At 48.3% G+C, this 23,318-nt stretch overlaps 1 protein-coding gene across 1 annotated transcript in view; it reads left to right on the forward strand.

Annotated features, from left to right (window-relative positions):
- Positions 1 to 23,318, forward strand: part of MCMDC2 (minichromosome maintenance domain containing 2) — a 1,221,288-nt gene that overhangs the window by 544,495 nt on the left and 653,475 nt on the right. The window contains exon 8 of the mRNA XM_069218905.1: positions 9,309 to 9,546. Coding sequence (XP_069075006.1) covers positions 9,309 to 9,546 — 238 coding nt within the window. The remainder of the gene's footprint in view (positions 1 to 9,308; positions 9,547 to 23,318) is intronic.

A 23,318-nucleotide genomic window follows, 5' to 3' on the forward strand; every position in this document is an offset into this window, starting at 1 on the left:
GAGGACTAAGTTACCCCAAATGTTTGGTTACAGATGCATCAGGTATGTTGATGTCTCCACCTTCAAGTCCAAAAATAAATTCAGAATGCACTCCTACTGTAAATAAAACCGTAAATACTTTATAAGTAAGTTGTAAACAGACTCAAAAGGCTACATATAGAAAGACCATAGCAATACTTTGTATCTTCAAGATACAGTGTGACTGAATCAAGTCGCAGTGTAACTAAACAGAAATCTGTACCAGAATAGCGGCTTTTTAGCATTAAGGTCAAATGATGGTGAATTTGGTTGGAAGAATGCTTACAGTATGCAAGCACACGAGAAATGGAAGAACGCTTACAGTATGCGAGCACATGAGACACGTGATCCAAAGAGGGGTCTTGTACCTAAAAAGGTACACCAGGGAGAAGCAACTTTGTCAGTATTTTCACAAAGTGAAATTTGAGGTAGGAGCTCAGATCACAACACACCAGTAATGCTTACTGTGGGATCCACACAATCAGGGAATGGTACCACTGGCATGCATAATCCATCCTCCTCCCACCGGAGGAAAATGGGGTTAAAGGTATAGAAGGGTGAAAGAGACAAAACAATACGGTTGGCTTATCCACAAGGTTTCTGTAATGGCTGCTACCTGCGAACTCCCTTGGATATTGAGGACGGCGTGTCAACAACCAACCACTGGGATGTCAGTTTTGAGGAAGTTGTCTCTGAGTTGTGTGCAGAAGCAGTAAGAGGTGTAATGGGAAGAATTTATAGTGATACTCCACAGCTGTAACGGGTGACAAGTATTGGATCATACCAAGAATCCTGCTCTGGAGCTGGGCAGCATCAAGGTAACACAGGGTGCCTTATCTTTGAGAAGAGGAACTCACCTGTAGCCAAACCCAGCACATGGGCGCCCGCTGCCATCGGCCTGCACCGAATAACCCAAATTTCCTTACCCAACACCCTATGCCTGAGAGCCTTGTAATCCAGGCTTCTTCATCCTCTTTCACATTTCGTACAGGTCTCCCGGACAGGGAATCAAAAAGACTGGGCAACTTAGGGAAGAAGATGTTTTCTTCTGCCAGTCTAGCCCTGCGTCCGTGAACACTGCATGCCTTTTGGGCTGCTGTTCCCATACTTTCTGGGATACGGTCACGCAAGTGCTGCCCCAAGTTCTGGAAGAGGCTTGGAACGTTCTTTCCCAATCCATGACAGACAGTAGAGACGCAGCCAAGTTCATGATCCATTGTGGGCTAGATACGACTGATTCACTTGGCAGATCCGTTGCATCAACAGTGGCACTGAGACACCACACCTGGTTGAGGACGGCTGGCTTTTCGGGGGATGTTCAGCAATCTTTGATGGACATGCCCTTTGATGGCACTTGTCTCTTCAGAGACAAGGCTGACTCAGTGCTCGAGTGCTTTAAGGATTCCTGGGCTATGGCTCTGTCCCTTTGCCTCCTAGCCACTCCTCGCCCCCCTCTGCCCGCATCCGTTTGTTTCGTGGCTATGGAAGGGGCACCCAATTGCATCCATTTCCACCAGGGCCACCAACCCGCCCATGCTGCACAGCCCCTGCACGGACGCAGGATCCACTGAGCTCATGGATCAGGGAGTTAGTAGGCCGCCTATTCCACCCTGCCCCCTCCTCTGTCTCAAAACCTTCCTAGTCCATTGGGACATTCGGGACCAGTTGGTGGCAGAATTGACCATCATCTGCCCCACTGGGAAACCATTACCACGGGCAGGTGGGTTTTACAGATCGTCCTCAGGGGCTACACCCTCCCCTTCGAGACTTCTCCTCCAGCCATTCCACCATCATTTGATCACATGTCGGAGGATCATTTGGCACTTCTCTGCGAAAATGTCAAGGATCTCCTGGCCAAGGGAGCCATAGAGAGGGTCCCTGTGCCCAAAGTAGGTCGTGGTTGCTATTCCCACTACTTTCTGGTGCCCAAACATGACAGGGGTGTTCGTCCTATCCTCGACCTCCGGTCCCTAAACCTCTTCCTCAAGAAGGAGAAGTTCAAGATGTAAACCTTGGCTCAGGTCTTTTCTGCCCTGGATCCTGGAGACTGGATGGTTGCGTTGGACTTGCAGGATGCCTATTTCCATATTCCTGTCCTGCCGGCCCACAGACGTTACTCACGATTCGTGGTAGGTCACGAGCACTTTCAGTTCACTGTTCTCCCCTTTGGCCTTACCAGAGCCCGTTGGGTGGTGACAAAAGTGATGGTAATGGTTGCAGGTCATCTGCGCAGGATAGGGGTCTCAGTCTTCCCCTACCTCGACGACTGGCTGTTGAAGGCGGACATGCCCCAGAAAGTCGTCTCCCTCCTCCAGACTGCGGCAAACCTCCTGCATTCGCTGGGGTTCACTATCAGCGTGACCAAGTAACACCTGACTCCCTCTCAGACACTCCCTTTCATTGGAGCTGTTCTGGACACAGTGCAGTTTCGGGCTTATCCTCCCGAAAAGCTAGTCCAGGATATTCGGGCTATGATACCAATGTTTCAACCTCTATCCCAGATTTCGGTGAGACTGACTCTGAGGTTGCTGGGCCTCATGGCCTCCTACATCCTGCTGGTCCAACATGCCAGATGGCATATTCAGGCTTTGCAGTGGGACCTGAAGTTCCAGTGGGCGCAAGTTCCAGTGGGACCTGAAGTTCCAGTGGGTGCAGCATGTCAGAGAATCTCTCCAACATGGTTCAGATCTCGGAGGGAACTGCAAAAGACCTGCAGTGGTGGTTGTTGAATCCAGATTGGGTCAATGGCAGATCCCTCTCCCTTTCCCAACCAGATCTCACAGTAGTGACAGATGCATCACTGCAGAGAACGTGCAATGCCAGCTGTTTTGCGCGTTCAACTTTCCAAGGCGGCACTCGCTCAGCGACGCTTTTTGTCACGAGTGGAACTCGTGCCTCCTGTACACCTTCCTGCCAACACCACTTCTGCCCAGAGTTCTGAAGAAGATCAGGCAAGACAGGGCCCAAGTAATCTTGGTGGCTCCAGAATGGGCACGAAGAGTCTGGTATCCTGAACTCTTGAGCATGGCCATCGATCCTCCAATCAGACTGCCCCTTCGGGAGGATCTTCTGTCACAGCAGCAGGGGACTCTTATCCACCCCAACCTGTTCAGTCTCCGCTTCCTTGCGTGGAGATTGAGCAGTGACAGTTGGCGGCTTTTTACCTCTCACCCGAAGGAATGTGCACCCTTAAGGAATATTTGTCTGCCATCTTTGCCTTCTTAAGGCTACCAGACCAACCTTCTCTTTTCAAATCTCTCATTGTTGGGAGGTTTCTTAAAGGCCTCACTCATGTTTCCTCCTGTCCTGTTCATCATGCCCCAGTGGGATTTGAAGTTGGTCTTCACATACCTCATGTGCGCCCCTTTTGAGCCACTCCACAACTGTCCTTTACGGCTCTTAACATTTAAGACAGCTTTCTTGATTGCCATCACCTTTGCTTGCAGAGTAAGTTAGCTTCTGGCACTTTCTTCGAAGCCACTATTCCTAGCAGTGCATCCTGACAAACTGGTGCTTTGTACCAGTGCTTCCTTTCTTCCAAAAGTGGTAACGCCTTTTCACATAGGCCAATCTATCACCTTGCCTACTTTGTACGCACCCCCACATCCCTCTCATGAGGCGGAGAGACTCCACCGTCTAGATCCAAAAAGAGAGTTGGCGTTCTATCTAGATCGTACCAAAGATTTCCAGGTGGACAATCAGCTCTTTGTGGGATAGGTGGGTGCGAAGAAAGGGAAGGTAGTGCAGAAGAGGACCATCTCACGATGGGCAGTCCTTTGCATCAAGATGCGCTATGCTTTGGCGAAAAACCAACCCCCTGGGGGTTTGCACGCTCATTCTACCAGAGCAACTGCTGCTACCGCAGTGTTAGCACGTGGAGCTCCAGTCCTGGATGTCTGTCAGGCCACAACGTGGGCGTCCTTACATATGTTCACCAAGCACTACTGCCTGGACAGTCAGGTCCACAGGGATGGCTATTTTGGCTGCTCGGTCCTGCAGGATTTTTTGGTGTGATCTTAGTTCGCAGCCCACCACCGGGGATTGTATTGCTCGGGTACCTATTCAAAGGTAAGGAATCTGCAACTAGAAGTCTCTATCAGATGTACAAGTTACTTACCTTCAGTAACGACATATCTGGTAGAGACATTCTAGTTGCAGATTCTTTACTGACAAGCCCATCCTCCACACACTGCAAACTGATTTCTAGGGACAGGTACTTCCCTTGATGTGCCCTAGTTTAGGCGCACCATTCTCAGTGTTCTTCATGGCTCTACGCTATTGGCTGGAAAGTCGTGAAAAGAAACTGACGTCGTGAAAAGAAACAGCGTGCTGGGGTGGCACCTATATACTACCAAGATGTCATCACGGCGACCACGACACCCGCGGAGTCGACCAATGCCACCTAATGGCGCGCAGGGGTACTGCTCGAAGAAAAAATCTCTGGATCCTGTCTTACACCTCGGGAAATTCGAAGTAAAGGAATCTGCAACTAGAATATGTCACTACCAGATATATCGTTACCGAAGGTAAGTAACTTCTACATACCTATTATTGTATTTCTGCAAATTCCCCACACCTCATCTCAAAGATCACAGCCTCTCCATCTTTGAATCTTAGCCCATGGATTAATCTTAGCAACTAACTGTCATGAACTCACCCCCATCCACTAATAATCACAAGTAACTCCTGTTAATTGACTCTACAATAAAGAAACTTGAGTAACTGGTGGAATTGTTTCCTTGCATGCACAAGACTAATTCCAATATCCCTACATAAAACCACCACCACTAGACTAACCATGGGTTCTGAAGCAGCCTGCAGCCTGGTACAAAGTGCTTTATTAATACATGTACATATACACAATCAAGACAAGAATGTGTTTTTGGTCACCATAAGTGTGCATGTTTTTTTTTGGGGGGGGGGAGGTATTGAAGGTGACAGTCAGTTAAAGAAAACGTGGGCAATGAACCCCTGGTCCCCAAGACCAGCACGGCCAGCAACGCCATTACACCACCAGCACCCACTGCGCACTCAAAACCGGACGAGCACACACCTGTTCCTGGCCTCCCCTAAGCACACCCAGGAACCCTTCACCTGCCAGAACTGCAGCCTCACCAGCCTCCAAATCGCCAAACCTCCTGCCGAGCCTGACCGCAACTACCTACGATGCATCCTACTTAACACCCGCTCCACACGCAAACATGCCATCAAGGGTCACGACCTGTACCGACAACACCCTCAGCACAGCCGAACACCTGCACCTCCAGAGCCACACCAACCCCAACACCACCCTCAGAGGAACCCTCATCTACAGACCCCCAGGCCCACGGCCTTAGTTCTGCGACTCCATTTCCGACCTTGTCAGCAGGCACGCCATAGCCTCCGCCGACTATGTCCTCCTCGGCGAGCTGAACTTTCACCTGGAGAATAACAATGACCCCAACACTACCACCCTAATCGACAACCTCGCCACGCTCGGACTCAGACAACTCATCACTACCCCAACACACTCCGCTGGCCACACACTGGACCCGTCTTCTCCGCTAGCCCCCACGTCACCTTCAGCCACACCACTGAACTCCCATGAACCGACCACCGCTGCATCCACTTCACCTTCCAGAAACCCACCATGCACCACCACACCCAACAGATCCCCTGCCGCAACTGGAGCAAAATCAGCCAAGTCCAGCTGAACACCAGCCTCGCCCGAAAACCACCCACCTATCCCGACCTCGCAGCCTGCAACCTATGCCGCTGGATCGATGACTGTGCCAACACTCTCATCGACTCAATAAATCTTACAACAGAGGTGCTGACAAGAGAGTCAGCTGGTTCACCTCGGACCTTCAAGCCTCCAAGCAAACCTGTCGGAAACTTCAGAGAAAGTGGCTCCTCGAACAGACACCGGACAACCATGCCACATTCAAGAACACCATCTGCAATCACCATCACCTCATCAGATCTGCCAAGAAAACCTCCTTCAAAGATCGCCTGGACAACAACACACACAACAGCAGGGAGCTCTTCAACATCGTGAATGAACTCTCCAACCCCAGCTCCAGCACAAACGACATCCCACCTTCACAAGACCTGTGCAACTCCCTCGCCGCTTCCTTCCACCACAAGATCACAGACATCCATGACAGCTTCAACAGCCAGACCACCCCCCCAATCACCGACTCCTCAGACTCTCCACCCACTTTTAACTACGACCCCCTGCTCATCTGGGCCAACGTGAACAAAGACGACACAATCAAAACCATGGGCACCATCCACTCTGGATCTCCGTCAGACCCATGCCCGCACCACATTTTTAACAAAGCAAGTGCCATCATTGCACCCCACCTCCGCAAAGTCATCAACATCTCCTTCGAGACCATGACCTACCCCGAGAGCTGGAAGCATGCTGAGATCAACCCCTACGCAAGAAGCCCATGGCAGACCCCAGAGACCTCAAGAACTTCCGCCCCATCTCCCTGCTCCCATTCCCGGCCAAGGTCTTTGAGAAGATCGTCAACAGACAAATGACCCACTACCTCAAAGAAAACAAGATCCTGGACCCATCCCAGTCAGGGTTCTGCAGCAACCACAGTACTGAAACCGTCCTCATCGCCTCCACCGACGACAACAGGGCCCTGCTTGAAAACGGCGAAACCACGGCCCTCATCCTCCTGGACCTCTCGGCCGCCTTTGACAACGTCTGCCACTGCATCCTACGCCCACGCCTCCACAATGCAGGGATCCGGGACAAAGCTCTGGAGTGGACCACCTCCTTCCTTTCCGGCAGAACCCAGAGCGTCCGCCTTTCCTCTCCAAAGCCTCCAAGATCATCTGCGGCGTTCCCCAAGGTTCGTCCCTCAGCCCTACACGTTTCAATGTCTACATGGCCCCGCTCGCCAGCGTAGCCCGGCTGCACAACCTCAACATCATCTCCTACGCCGACGACACCCAACTGATCCTCTCCCTCATCAAGGACCCCCTCACCACCAAATCCAACCTCCATGAGGGAATGAAGGCCGTTGCCAAATGGATGAGGAACAGCAAACTGAAGTTGAACTCAGATAAGATGGTGGTCCTTATCTTCGGCGCCAATCCCTCAGCCGACTCCTGGTGGCCGACCGCTCTGGGAGAAGCCCCAACACTCACCAGCCACGCACGCAACCTGGGCATCATCCTCAACTCAACACTCTCCATGACCAAGCAAGTCAGCGCCGTCTACTCATCCTGCTTCAACACCCTCCGCACGCTCTGCAAGATCTACAGATGGATCCCCACAGATACAAGAACAGTCACCCAAGCCCTCATCAGCAGCAAACTTGACTACGGAAACACCCTCTACCCAGGAGCCCCGGCCAAACTCCTCAAACGACTGCAACGCATACAAAACGCCTCTGCACGCCTGATCCTCGATGTCCACCACCACAGCCACATCACTCCCCTTGTGAGAGACCTACACTGGCTCCCCGTCAACAAAAGGATAACCTTCAAGCTCCTCACCCACGCACACAAGGTGCTCCACAACACCCGTCCAGCCTACCTCAACTGACGACTCACCTTCTACACCCAGACCTCGCCCTCGCCACCGTCCCCCGCATCTGAAGAGCGACTACCAGAGGCAGATCCTTCTCCCACCTCACCTACAAGACCTGAAACACCCTTCCCTTGCCCCTACGACAGACAGAAGACCTGCTGACTTTCAGAAAAAAACTCAAAACCTGGCTATTTGAGCAGTAGCAGCACCCTCCCCCCCTTAGCGCCTTGAGACCCTCACGGGTGGTAGTGCGCTCTACAAATACACTGATTGATTGAATGAACATGTGAGGGAAGCATGTATGTAAGGTGTGGGATGAATACACTCAGGGCCTCATTTACAAGGCCTGGCAGCTCAGCAAGTGACTTGCTGCCCTGCCCTGCGCCACCTGGAAAGGGCAAAATGACAGTATCTACAAGAAACAGCGCATTTCTATCCTTCTTCCCTGCGCTGGCACACAAATTGCTGCCATGTGCCAATGCAGACACGCTTGCGCCGTGGTGCAAGGATGCCTGCAGTGTGCGGATGGTTGTTTTTGTGCAAGAAGGGAGACCTTAATGCACAAAAACAATCACAAGAGGTGTTTTCCTCTTTCTGTGTCTGCTACAGAATGCAGCAGACACAGAAAGAGATAAAACGGGGAGAAATAAAGATATCTCTCCCCATTGCGCCACTCTTACACCACCCCTGAGATGGTGTAGGAATCTGACACATTCCCAGACTTGTAAATCTGGGAATGCGTCGGATTCCTTCGGGTTCCATGGGTAATGCCTGGGAACACCCCAAGCAACAACCATGGAATGTCCCATTCACTCAGTGTTATGCGTGAAAGGAGTCCATATTTACACCGCCATGAAAAGTCACGCAAGGTGGCTTTGCGTAGCCTTGTAAATATGTGCTGGCACACTGCGCCACCGGAGGTTAAAAAAAATTACGCTCTGGTAGCGCAGTGTGCTGCTGGGGCCTCGTAAATGAGGTCTTTTAGTTGTCCTTATAACGCAGAGCAAGAACCCTGTTGTGCTGAGTCACCCAGACACAAGAAATCACTGTTTGTGCGTTTACCTGTGTGAAGCCATTGTTGGTAGCACATCCTTACATGAATTACTTACTTGTATTATTCAGGGTTTATGTACAAGATAACCCTTTTTTGCTGATTAGCGCACTTTTTGCTGCACAGCTTCAAGATTATAAAAGTGCCCTTTATATATAAATTCCAAAATGTTGAACCTCTCATGATTGGGCACAGCGGTATACCACACAGGAATAGCTCTCTGCTCTACTCATAATCGCCCCATAACTGTAGCTTTGGCGCATTGTTTGTTGTGGCTGTGTACGGTAGCAGTTGTGTTTCTACATGCTAATGGTTGAATTTAAGGGCTTATCTCAATAAATTAGAAAATACATATGCACCTATTTTTGTACCTGGTTCATGTTGCCTTAGCATTGCCAACAAGAAATCCTTTTATCCTCGGTAATTTATTACTCCATATTTTAATTCCGGTCAACAAGGATTTTCCCAGAACGGAGAGAAGCACTGGGGGATGAATAAGCACCTCTCTCCAAGTCGTCCATTCTCATGTGATTCCTTCCACTTATTTCTCTTAGGTCACAGTAGTGTTGCCCAAGTCTTTCTTTGAATTTTGTTTTGTTTCTGTTTTGTGCCAAGTAGTTGTGAATACTTATTTTGTCGTTTTTACCATCGTTTTTATTTAAAAAGATTCACCACTATTTGTTTTTATGGTTACTTTATTCTTTTTAGGTCCTTCATCTATTAGTGACAGTGTGAAACAACTGCACCTGTTGACTATGAGATCACCATGGACATTTACAGCTATCATTGCCAATATCTTTGCTTCACAAGTGGTACCAGTTGGTTCTTACAATACCCTTAAACTATGCTTACTATTAAGTTTAGTGCAAACCTCTAATGAAGAAAGGAAATTGGAGACTTATGTGGATTGTTTGGTCATGACAAGTGACACGTTACTTGTAAATCGGTAAGCTTTTCATGTTTTTCCTGCAAGAATTTTGAAATAATATACTTTTACTAGCCACCAGTAATAATGAGAACTCAAGTTAAACATTTTTTAGCTTCAGTGTTCCTTTTCATGCAACTTCAAGAGGCCTCTTTAAACAGATGTTTGTCAGCTTGAACACCTGACTTGGAGCAGTGCACATCATGTTTGTGAAGTCCTCAATTGATGTTATTAAAGAATGCTGTCACAAATTAAGCCCTGATATGTAGGCCTTTTTAAGTTCCCAGGTTGCATAAGAAGAAGTTACACTTAGAACAGGAACATAGTCATCCCAAGTCTGCCAGGGAACAGCTGACACCACTCAGAATACTACCACTCCTGTAGAGCATAAAACATAAGTAAATATTGTGGGCTGTTCTAGTAAGACTCAAAATAATACACCCTCATTCCTTAAAACACAAAGAACATGTTACGAAACAGTAAAAACAAAGGATGTAAGAAAACAAAGGATGGAATTATCCAAATGACACTCTCCTGATTAAAACAATTGCATACAAAAATGCAGGTGGTCTATGATTTCTGCCACCTCTTGATGAGGCTGAGACTGGAAAAGTTCCAGGATCACCACTCTTCCTCTGTCTTGAACGGATTTACGCGCAAACGTTCTGATGCGCGTAGTTCAGCATTAGACATCCACATGAAACCTCTATGTTGTTTCTTCTTTCTCACACTGCAGTGTCCACCTCTTTGGTACAAAGCAATTCTTCGATTCCAGCTCTCACCATTCTCCAGAACAACAGAGTAGTCATGAATTTCCTAAATTTTGAAAGGGTCAAACGTCTTTCACACAATCAGACTTGGGGCTTGATTCAGATATTGGCGGACAGGTTAGTCCGTCACAGCGGTGATGGATATCCCAGCTGCTAATTTCTAAATCTCATAGGGTATAATGGGATTTTATATATCACCCAATCTCCAACTTTCAGTCGTTCTTGAATCTCCCCAGATGGCTCTTTTCTCACAACACTATGCAACACCCACTCTGAAAACCATGCTGGAATGAACGAAGTATCAGGTTTTTTTTCTATGCATGATCTCAAAAGGGGACTTTTGAGTATCATTGTGCACAGTTGTGTGATATTCCCAGACCATGTCCAAGAATATTTTCTTACCATCTGGACAATTAGTAGATACTATTTGGATAGTAACCAATCTGCTAGCCCTTTCAGCAAGACCATTTGCCTGTGGGTTATAAAATAAGTTTGGTTGTGCTTAACACCACATCATGACAAAAATGTCTGCATTTCACTCTAGGTAAGCTCAGTACCATCACTGACAGAAAGTCTTCCTCTGCAAAAATCAATCTCAAATTATGAATGGGTCGCTCACATTGCTTTTCCCGACGCGATCTGCACGGGTTGACTACTACTAAATTTGAGGTGTATCATGGCCACCATTGATCCTTTTTACGCTGATTGACTGAACCTAGAGAAACTAAAATTTCCATTACCAGTCCGGTTTATAGTCTTCTATTTCCTGATATATATAACGCATTTCAAAAGCCTTGACAAAGTCTTGAAGACGAAACACGTGTTGGCTGTTTTGCTGTACGGACTTTTTTGGTTTCTGTGGTCATCTGATTGTAATCTTGACCATTCATCAACATCTGGCTGCTTTGTGATACATGGACTTACTGCATAACATGCTTTCTGTGATCGTGACTTTAAACATCCATTTGCATCTATAATAAATTCCTCTGCACCAAATTCCCTGATCGGACTTCTTCTCAATTCCTGAACTTTATCTGGATTTACGATACGGGTGTGCCCTGGCCACTTTTTTTCCCGCTATTTAGGCAACCACCCACTCCTCAGTGTGTGGCCCTCTGACACCTGTGGTGGCAGGTGTTTGGCTAGCCTGGCACCCACCATTGGTTCATCTTCGACTTTGTTCTGAACAATTATTGGAAATACTTGTTGCTGATGTGCGAGCACCTGTTGGCTTTCTCCACCTCCTGCTTTTGACTAATGAATGGGTCAATGATTGGTAACCTCCCTCATGATTTACACAGTCAACCATTTGGTATAAACATCTGGCATTACAAACACAAATCTTTTACAGATCCAATAAAGTCCATACATGAAGTATGCCAAGGTTTACCCGCACTTTATAGTGACACATAACCAACAGTACTCCTGTCTTAATCTATTCTCTCCTTCTTTGCGACCAATTTTCTGCCTAAGAAGTAACATAGTCATTCATGTCCAGCCACCAAAACTCAGATTTAATTCATTTCTTTGTGCAATGAACATACGTAAATCATATTGATGCATCGAACCAAGTATAGGTTGACTATCTCTTGCTTTGTACGCTTTACCATTGTTTAGTCTTTCTTCCAACTTGATTGTGCATGCATGTACCCTCCTGTATTAGTTGTTACCCTTCTGCACAAATATTCCTTGGAGATAACATAGTGGTAGACCGTTCTTCGCTAAACATTCTTTTAGCTAAAATCATGTAGATTAAGCCAGAATCTACCATAAGTTCTACCATCCTACCATTAGTTAAAAAAAAGTTTGCCTTTGGCTAAAATTCCTCCTCTTATTTTGTTAATCACTTAGAACACTTAACACCTTATATGTAAATACATCAAATGGGTTCTCATCACACACTGCAGCTACCCTGGATTTAGTTGAATCTTTGCAAATGGCCTCTACAGTCACACTTCCTACAGTCTTTAAAAATCGCAATATACATTTTCTATTCTGGTCCATGGTAAGTACTCCCACATCAGTGACAACGTTTAGTATTTTGTCTAGTTCTGAAAGATCTATTGGTATATTTCAAAACAATACCTTCATCTGAAATTATATTATTATTCTTTACAATACTTGATACTTCACTACCTGATTTGAGTCATTTTTCCCATTTCTTTAATACAGAATTCTGATTGTTCCACTACATTGGCAATGACAGTGGCATCTTTAATAAATTGATTTTTGCTACTCAAAGTTGTTCTTGGATCTTTTTACAACTGCATTGTACAGTCAGTTGATTCTGTATAAGCTTCTCAGACATAGGACTTGACTGACATTTCCATTTCATATATAATTGTTTGAGTCTTGAAACAAACTTATCCACAGGTTCAGTATAATTCTGTGGTTAGTTAGAAAATTAGTAGCTGACCATAACCAAATTCACTTGTTTAGAAAATCTAACTTTGCAGTCTTTCTTTTTTGCCTTCCTGAATTCATCTTGAATTGGTTGACCATTAGTTTAAGAGCTACTGGTAAATATTTAGACAGATGCTGACTATCTTTGACAAAGTAGGTCAAAACTAAAGTTTTTTTCATTGAAGGGCGACCCTCCAATGCTTCAATATAGTCTTCGGGCATACTTATTCAGTCTTCCTACTAAGTAAGTTATGGGTCCGGTTGTGAAAGAAAAAGAGGAGGTACAAAAATAGCATTATGAGAATCCGTGACAACTAAAGATAAGTGAAAAAAAGTATGTGACAGTATAATACCTAGGAAGGCAGAAAGAAACAACTAGTTAACAATAACATATAACAAAGGGGTAAAATAAAGTGCTTGTTTAGTGCTAAAAGGTGTGTGCAGTACTGTGGATCCGAATGGTTGAGAGTATGTGTGAAGAATGTGTACGTGTGACCACTGACACACACTTATCAAAATAAATTAGTGTTCCTCAAAACAGATGTGTATCTTTGTAGACAAGAGGGGAACATTGGTTGACTTGCCTACCTATCCCCCTCATCCATCTGCACAGGAAGTGGTATGTCACTTGCTTTCCGTCAAAACTGTCTTTAAAAGAAGAAACCAAGCAAGAGGATTAATTTCCCATCATCATTGGATTTCCCATCATCCATCTGCACAGGAAGTGGTCGTTCACTGGTTTCCCACCAAACCTGTCTTTCAAAGAAGAAGCCTAAAAAGAGGACTCAACATCATCATTAAAGTTTATTTTGGGAACTAGCCCATAAAACCTATCAAAATCACTATAAAATAAATAATACATGCATAAAAGGTTTTCCAGTGGAAAAGTACATATAAAAAGATCGATGATATAAAATCCTAAAATCACAGTCTTGATTAGGCACATACCATAGTTGTCCCATAAAAAAGCATAAATAATAAAATATGTGATAAATGCTCTGAAACTGAAATGTGCTACTGTTCTAAACTAAACAGCTTGGAATGAATCAATTAGCAGTTGAGAAAGTATAATAGTTTAAACTGAGAATAAACAGAAGTCACAATGTAAGGCCTGCCCTCTTCCTTACATGCCAAACTGCGCATGGTAATGACTTAGACCAAAAACTATGAGGGGACTGGTGTCAGATCATAATATTATATATGCCTCCTTGTGGTGCCTTATGCCTAGGGAAATACAAAGGCCCTCATTATGACATTGGCGGTAAATCACATTTACCGCCACGCTGACGGCCGCCAACTTACCGCGGCGGCGGCATATATCCGCTCACCATATTATGACACAGACACACCAATCCGTTACTATTGAGCCACAAACACAATTCCTCCAGCCCAAAGGTCAGTGTTAAACTGGCAGTATCAAAACCCACACCGTTACGGCAACAGAACAATGCTCATCACATTATGACCCACGAATCACCACGGCGGACATTCAATGGCGATAAACCATTGGCAGTACATATGCCGCGCTCAAAATACACAAACACAAACAAAACAACACCACGTTGGAAAATTTAAATAACACACACCTGACACCCATACACACACCACACCCACGCACCCACATCACTATAAAACACACACCGACAGTACCCACAACCCTTTACTAACACAAAAAAAGCCAAGAGACAGACACCAAGACCACAGATAAAACCAGAGCCACACACCACTTACACCTATACACCACCCACGCACCCCAACACATTACCCAACATACCCTCACCTACACACCTCACACAACAACCATGGCACCACAAAGACACCCCCGATTCACAGAGGAGGAGCTAAGGGTCATGGTGGAGGAAATCGTCAGGGTAGAGCCACAGCTACTTGGAGCACAGGTGCAGCAGATATCCATTGCAAGGACATTGGAGCTAATGTGGAGAATCTTTGACAGGGTCAACGCTGTGGGACAGCACCCCAGAAATAGGAATGACATCAGGAAGAGGTGGAACGACCTATGGGGGAAGGTACTTTCCATTGCAGCAAGACAACAACTCCCTGTACAGAGGACTGGCGGTGGACCTCCACCTTCTCCCCCACAACTAACAACATGGGAGAAGCAAGTCTTGGCAATCATGCATCCTGAGGGCCTGGCCGGAGTAGGAGGAGGACTGGACTCTGGTAAGTCAACTCTCTACAACTATCACCCCCCTACCTGCATGCCAACACATACCCCCACCCTCACCCTCACTCCCATCACTCCACCACCTCCCACACACCCCACCATAACATCCCACTCATCCCAATGACATGCCCTGCATGCCATACCAATGCATGAACACCAATTACAGCCCTGCATGGACACCTATCACTAAAGTATGCACATTAGAAAGAATCAGCTATCCCACCATATACAAACTTACACAAGTGAAAGCTACCAGGGCAAATACAAACAAAGAGGGCAAGCCACGGATGCACAATATGTCAGACACAGAAACAATAACACATCATTTACATCCCCACAGGTACCCCAGCCAATGTCAGTGGAGAGGAGGTGTCAGCACTATCCAGTCCCCCAACAGAAGAGGCCCACAGTGATGATAGCAATTGGTCTTCTGGATGACCAACCTGGCCCATCAGGGACCTCTGGACAGCCGGTTACCCAGGCCCAGTCACACACCAAAACAGAGCCTCTCCCATCAGGAAACACCACCACAGAATTCACCCAGCGTACCCACAACTATGTCCCCAGGACACGTCAATCAGCAGTGTGTCCACCTCTACAGGGACCCTAGGCCACACCTCATATCCAAGACAATCAGGGACCTTGAGTCAGTGGCAGTGGGCACACAGTTCATGGGGCACAGGCCACCAGGGACACTGGGAGGACTGCAGTGCATCAGGGGGAGGACAGACCCAGGGAACCGACTGTCTAGGAGGCACTTGCAGAGATCCTGGGAGCATATCAACTTACCAGGACACAATGGGCCAGATCCTGGACAATGTGCAGGAGACCAGGTGGCTGCAGGAGGGACAGTACCAGGGGATCAGGAAGGACTTGCAGGCCATCAAAAACACCCTGGTCTCCATAGCAGGGGTGCTAGCAGACATGGCACATATTGTGAGGGAGGCAGTCACAACAGCGGGCCCCTACCACTAGCCAGTAATCTGAACAGCCATCCACCTCCACTGCCGCTAGTGACCATGAGGCCCCACCACAAGACCAACAGGCCATCAGAACCCCTCCACCTGCAGAAGGTGAACCACCCCACAAACGTTCCCTGCAAACCAGACAGAAGCCAGAGACACTGGCTAAGGCCCCTGCCAGGAAATGAGACTCTCCTGATTGTCACCCTTGTGTCCCACCCTGTCACCCTGTCCACCTTGAACTGCCATTGCTCCCCTTTCTATTTCCCCTTGGACAATGCACCTGTGCTACTAACAGACTGGAACAATACCCTGGACTTTCCTCCATCATCATCCCAGCAGCAGCTCTATATTTTAGCACTTGAATAAACACCCTTGGAAAAAAAAGAAGTTTGGAGTATGTCATGTTTTTGAATTATGTATTCATAGAAACAGGTACAAACATTGCAATTCGACTGTACAGAAAATGAGCATAGATTAATGACCTGTACCTGTAGCTGGCTGCAGTGATTACACCAGGAGTGTATGTGAGGTCACCAACATCTGCAAAAAGATTTGCCAGAGGGAACAGTAAGTGGGCATAGACGTGGGAAATATCAGCATGCCAGTGCCACAGAAATGCAAACAAAAGTCATTGAAATATGAAGTAACACTGTCCTACCTGTGTGTCATTGGAAGTATTGTCTGATGACTCATGTTCTGTTGCCCTCATCCTCATCCTCTGCCTCGTCATCCTCACTGTCCACAGGGTCCACTGCTGCCACACGGGCATCTCCAGCCTCCTCCTCCTGCAGAAAAGGCACACAGCGTCTCGGGGCAAGGTTGTGCAACATGCAGCATGCCACTATTATCTGGCAGACCTTCTTGGGTGAGTAGCACAGGGATCCACCTGTTAGATGGAGGCACCTGAACCTGGCCTTCAGGAGGCCAAAGGTCCTTTCTATTATCCTTCTGGTTCGCCCATATGCCTCATTATAACGTTCTTCTGCCCTTGTCCTGGCATTCCTCACAGGGGTCAGCAGCCATGAGAGGTTGGGGTAACCAGAGTCACCTGCAATATTGAGGGACAACATTTAGCCTCACACTATCCCATATGGCCCACACCATACCCATACACCAACATAAACTGGGTGGGGACCAGCGCTCACCTATTAGCCACACCCTGTGCCTCTGTAGTTGTGCCATCAAATTTGGGATGCTGCTATTCCTCAGGACAAAGGCATCATGCACCGACCCAAGATACTTAGCATTGACATGGGAGATGTACTGGTCCACCAAGCACACCATCTGTACATTCATAGAGTGGAAACTCTTACGATTTTTGAACACCTGTTCGTTTTGACGGGGGGGACAAATGCAATATGTGTTCCATCAATCGCCCCAATTATGTTGGGCATATGTCCCATTGCATAGAATTCGGCCTTCACTGTGGCCAAATCTTCACCCTGGGGGAAAGCAATGTAACTGCACATGTGTTTAATCAGGGCAGACAACACTCAGGTCAGCACTATTGAGAACATTGGCTGTGACATTCCTGCTGCCAAGCCCACGGTCACTTGGAAAAAAACATTTGCCAGGAAATGGAGCACTGATATAACTTGCATAAGGGGGGGATCCCAGTAGGGTGATGGATAACAGATATAAGGTCAGGCTCCAATTGGGCACACAGCTCTGTGATTGTGGCCCTGTCAGGTCTATAGGTGAGGATGATGTGCCTGTCCTCTATAGTTGCCATGTCCACCAGGGGTTTGTTCATGGAGGTATGTCTCCATCTCCTATTCATCTGCAGTAGTAGCAATCTATGGGGCAAAAGAGTGAGGAGCCGGTCACAAACTGAACAATGGGGCTACAACAGAACTTTGCATGCTGTTAACTTGTAATGGGCAAGTGTGATTTATATAGTATGTCAAAATTTCACCAGTGGCGGCATATTGGTTGTGTGCTGGGCCATGTGTGTGTAAATGGTGATGTGAAGGGTATGGGGGGCCATAAGTGTAACAGGCAGGACTGTTAGACTAATACTATTTTCCTGTGTGTATTTCCTCTGCAGGTCAGCGTCCATCAAAAGAAGGGATATATTGCGTGCCATCTCCAAGGATGTGCGGACCCTGGGGGTCTATGGCAGGCGGAGCAACCCCTTTCAGAAACAGTGGGAGGACCTGAGACGCTGGGCACGGAAGATGGCAGAGGCCCAGCTGGGGGTGGCCTCCCAGCAAGGAAGGGGTGCCCGTTGAACCCTGACCCGCCTGATGGCCCGAATACTGGCGGTGGTCTATCCTGAGCTGCATGGGCGCTTGAGGGCATCACAGCAGCCACAATGGGGGTGAGTACAGTGCCCATCATTACAACTTACGTATGGTAGGGTGGTATCCGGGTGGGGGATGTGTGTCAGTGGGTGCCCCTAGGCCAGGCCTGACATTGCAGCGTAGGTCCCCTGGTGGCTAGGGTTCTGAGGGGATAATCCTGTTACCTAGCTTATAAGCATCCACTACTGGTCAGGGCTGCGTGGGTCCCAGGTGTGCTGCATTTGGCGGTGTGTGCCCCTCCCCATGGCTTGGATGCTAACTTTTTCTCTGGTAGTGCTATGGCATTTTGCGTAGACCTGTTCCCTGTGTGTGAGGGTGCTGTGTACGCCAACAGTGGTGTTGGTGCAGCCATTGACCAGGTGTATCCTTTGTCTCTCCTCCCCCCCCCTTTTTTGTTTTGTCATCCTGTCCTTATGTGCATTAGCATCATCTGGCAGAGGAGCAGAGGCACCGGCGATGGAGGGAGCTGCATCCCACAGGACCCAGGAGGCAGAGTCCACTGACGCTAAGGGCACCAGTGGGACGGAGGGCGAGGGGAGCACCACGGCGGAGACTGGAGGGGACAGTTCTGACACAGATACCTCCTCCGATGGAAGCTCCCTGGTGGGGGTGAACACCTCTGTGACCACACCAGCTACAGGTACAGCCGCCACCCCCCATACCAGCACGGCCCTCCTAGTAGCCCCTCATCGAGTTGCCTGTGCCCGCTCACCCTGCCAAGCTGCTGCCAAGAAGGGAAATTAGCCTTCCCAAGCTGCTGCCAAGAAGGGAAAGGAGCCTGCCCAAGCTGCTGCCAGAAAGACAAAGGAGCCTGCACCAGCAGGCAGGATGAGCAACAATGGTTGTCAGCCGTCCGAGGTTGCAGGGGATGGGCAGGAGCATCCCCCCACCAGCAGCACCACCACCACCTCCAGTGAGCAGCCGTCCGAGGTTGCAGTGGATGGGCAGGAGCCTCCCCCCACCAGCAGCAGCACCACGTGAGCAGCCGTCCGAGGTTGCAGGAGATGGGCAGGAGCCTCCCCCACCAGCAGCACCACCACCACCTCCAGTGAGCTGCTGTCACGTGCCTGCGGACGGTATGTAATACTGCCTCCACGGGCTGCTGTGAATCCTGCCCCCTGCAAATCCAGTGGGTATGGCACCTACCTGAGAGACTGTGACCTTGCACTCCCCAGAATCAAGAGCACAGGGCATGATGCCCCCTCCAGAAACAGTGGGTAAGACTCCCACATGCCCATCACTCCCCAGGATCAAGAGCACAGGGCACAATGCCCCCTCCAGAACTAGTGGGTAAGACACCCACCTGCCTCAGACTTGCCAGGATCAAGAGCACAGGGCACGATGCCCCCTCCAGAACCAGTGGGTAAGACACCCACTGTAAGAGGTTGGCCTGGCTTGTAGTGGGTACCAGAGGTACTTACACCTTGTGCCAGGTCCAGTTATCCCTTATTAGTGTAGAAGAGGTGTTTCTAGCAGCTTAGGCTGAACTAGGAGACATGTAAAGCTCCTACTATACCACTGGTGTCATATGCACAATATCATAAGAAAACACAATACACAGATATACTAAAAATAAAGGTACTTTATTTTTATGACAATATGCCAAAAGTATCTCAGTGAGTACCCTCAGTATGAGGATGAGAAATATACACAAGATATATGCCCACAAACCAAAATTATGCAGGTTATAGCAAGAAAAGTAATGCAAGCAGTGTAAAGTTACAATAGATTGCAATAGGAGCACATAGGTATAGGGGCAACACAAACCATATACTCCAAAAGTGGAATGCGAACCACAAATGGACCCCAAAACTATGTGAGCTTGTAGAGGGTCGCTGGGACTGTAAGAAAACAGTGAGGGTTAGAAAAATAGCCCACCCCAAGACTCTGAAAGGTAGGTGTAAAGTGCACCTACAACCCCCAGAGAGCACAGAAGTCGTGATAGGGGGATTCTGCAAGGAAAACCAACACCAGCAATGCAACAACAGTGGATTTCTGGACCTGAGTACCTGTAAGACAAGGGGACCAAGTCCAAGAGTCGCGACAGTGTCGCGAATAGGCAGGAGCCCAGGAAATGCCAGCTGAGGGGGCAAGGAAGCTGCCACCGGTTGGAAGAAGCTTGGTGTTTTGCAAGAACGAAGAGGACTAGGAACTTCCCCTTTGGAGGATGGATGTCCCACGTCGTGAAGAAGCTTGCAGAGGTGTTCCCACGCAGGAAGACCACAAACAAGCCTTGCTAGCTGCAAGGGTCGCAGTTAGGGTTTTTGGATGCTGCTGTGGCCCAGGAGGGACCAGGATGTCGCCACTTGGATGAGGAGACAGAGGGGGCGCCCAGCAAGTCAGGGAGCCCTCACAGAAGCAGGCAGCACCCACAGAAGTACCGGAACAGGCACTTGGAAGATGAGTGAACCGGAGTCCACTCAAAGTCACAAAAGGGAGTCCAACGACACCGGAGGACAACTCAGAAGGTTGTGCACTACAGGTTAGAGTGTCAGGGACCCAGGCTTGGCTGTGCACGAAGGAAATCCTGGAAGAGTGCACAGGAGCCAGAGCAGCTGCAAATCACGCGGTACCCAGCAATGCAGTCTAGCGTGGGGAGGCAAGGACTTACCTCCACCAAACTTGGACTGAAGAGTCACTGGACTGTGGGAGTCACTTGGACAGAGTTGCTGAGTTCCAGGCACCACGCTCGTTTTACTGAGAGGGGACCCAGAGGACCGGTGATGTAGTCTTTTGTTGCCTGCGGTTGCAGGGGGAAGATTCCGTCGACCCACGGGAGATTTCTTCAGAGCTCCTGGTGCAAGAAGGAGGCAGGCTACCCCTAGAGCATGCACCACCTGGAAACAGTTGAGAAAGCTGGCAGGATGAAGCGATACAAGGTTGCTAGTAGTCGTCTTGCTACTTTGTTGCGGTTTTGCAGGCGTCCTGAGCAGTCAGCGGTCGATCCTTTGGCAGATGGTGAAGAGGGAGATGCAGAGGAACTGTGGTGAGCTCTTGCATTCGTTATCTGGTGAGATCCCCAAAGCAGAGACCCTAAATACCCAGAAAAGGAGGTTTGGCTACCTAGGAAGGAGGATTGGCTACCAAGAGAGGTAAGAGCCTATCAGAAGGAGCCTCTGACGTCACCGGCTGGCACTGGCCACTCAGAGCAGTCCAGTGTGCCACAAACACCTCTGTTTCCAAGATGGCAGAGGTCTGGGACACACTGGAGGAGCTCTGGGCACCTCCCCTGGGAGGTGCAGGTCAGGGGAGTGGTCACTCCCCTTTCCTTTGTCCAGTTTCGAGCCAGAGCAGGGCTGGGGGATCCTTGAACCGGTGTAGACTGGCTTATGCAGAGATGGGCACTATCTGTGCCCATCAAAGCATTTCCAGAGGCTGGGGGAGGCTACTCCTCCCCAGCCTTCACACCTATTTCCAATGGGAGAGGGTGTTACACCCTGTCTCAGAGGAAGTCCTTTGTTCTGCCTTCCTGGGCCAGGCCTGCCCTGAGGGGTTGGCAGCAGCTGCAGTGGAGACCCCAGAAAGGCAGTTTGGCAGTACCCGGGTTCTGTTCTAGAGACCCGGGGGATCATGGAATTGTCACCCCAATGCCAGAATGGCATTGGGGTGACAATTCCATGATCTTAGACATGGTACATGGCCATGTTCGGAGTTACCATTGTGACGCTGTACATAGGTAGTGACCTATGTATAGTGCACGCGTGTAATGGTGTCCCCGCACTCACAAAGTCCGGGGAATTTGCCCTGAACAATGTGGGGGCACCTTGGCTAGTGCCAGGGTGCCCACACACTAAGTAACTTTGCACCCACCCTTCATCAGGTGAAGGTTAGACATATAGGTGACTTATAAGTTACTTAAGTGCAGTGGTAAATGGCTGTGAAATAACGTGGACGTTTTTTCACTCAGGCTGCACTGGCAGGCCTGTGTAAGAATTGTCAGAGCCCCCTATGGGTGGCAAAAGAAATGCTGCAGCCCATAGGGATCTCCTGGAACCCCAATACCCTGGGTACCTCAGTACCATATACTAGGGAATTATATGGGTGTACCAGTATGCCAATGTGAATTGGTAAATTTAGTCACTAGCCTGTTAGTGACAAATTTGGAAAGCAGAAAGAGCATAACCACTGAGGTTCTGGTTAGCAGAGCCTCAGTGAGACAGTTAGGTATCACACAGGGAACACATACATATAGGCCACAAACTTATGAGCACTGGGGTCCTGGCTAGCAGGATCCCAGTGACACATAACAACCACACTTGCAACATAGGGTTTTCACTATGAGCACTGGGCCCTGGCTAGCAGGATCCCAGTGAGACAGTGAAAACTGTAGGAGGCTGGACTGGCTTGTAGTGAGTACCAAGGGGTACTTACACCTTGCACCAGGCCCAGTTATCCCTTATTAGTGTATAGGGTGTCTAGCAGCATAGGCTGATAGATAATGGTAGCTTAGCAGAGCAGCTTAGGCTGAACTAGGAGACGAGTGAAGCTCCTACAGTACCACTAGTGTCATATGCACAATATCATAAGAAAACACAATACACAGATATACTAAAAATAAAGGTACTTTATTTTTATGACAATATGCCAAAAGTATCTCAGTGAGTACCCTCAGTATGAGGATAGCAAATATACACAAGATATATGTACACAATACCAAAATATGCAGTAATAGTATTAGAAAACAGTGCAAACAATGTATAGTTACAATAGGATGCAATGGAGACACATAGGGATAGTGGCAACACAAACCATATACTCCAAAAGTGGAATGCGAACCACGAATGGACCTCAAACCTATGTGACCTTGTAGAGGGTCGCTGGGACTATTAGAAAATAGTAAGGGTTAGAAAAATACCCCACCCCAAGACCCTGAAAAGTGAGTGCAAAGTGCACTAAAGTTCCCCAAAGGACATAGAAGTCGTGATAGGGGAATTCTGCAGGAAAGACACAAACCAGCAATGCAACAACGATGGATTTCCAGTCGAGGGTACCTGTGGAACAAGGGGACCAAGTCCAAAAGTCACATGCAAGTCGGAGATGGGCAGATGCCCAGGAAATGCCAGCTGTGGATGCAAAGAAGCTGCTACTGGACAGTAGAAGCTGAAGGTTCTGCAGGAACGACAAGGGCTAGAGACTTCCCCTTTGGAGGATGGATCCCCCACGCTGT

Source organism: Pleurodeles waltl, chromosome 2_2 (assembly GCF_031143425.1).
Source record: "Pleurodeles waltl isolate 20211129_DDA chromosome 2_2, aPleWal1.hap1.20221129, whole genome shotgun sequence".
NCBI lineage: Eukaryota > Metazoa > Chordata > Amphibia > Caudata > Salamandridae > Pleurodeles > Pleurodeles waltl.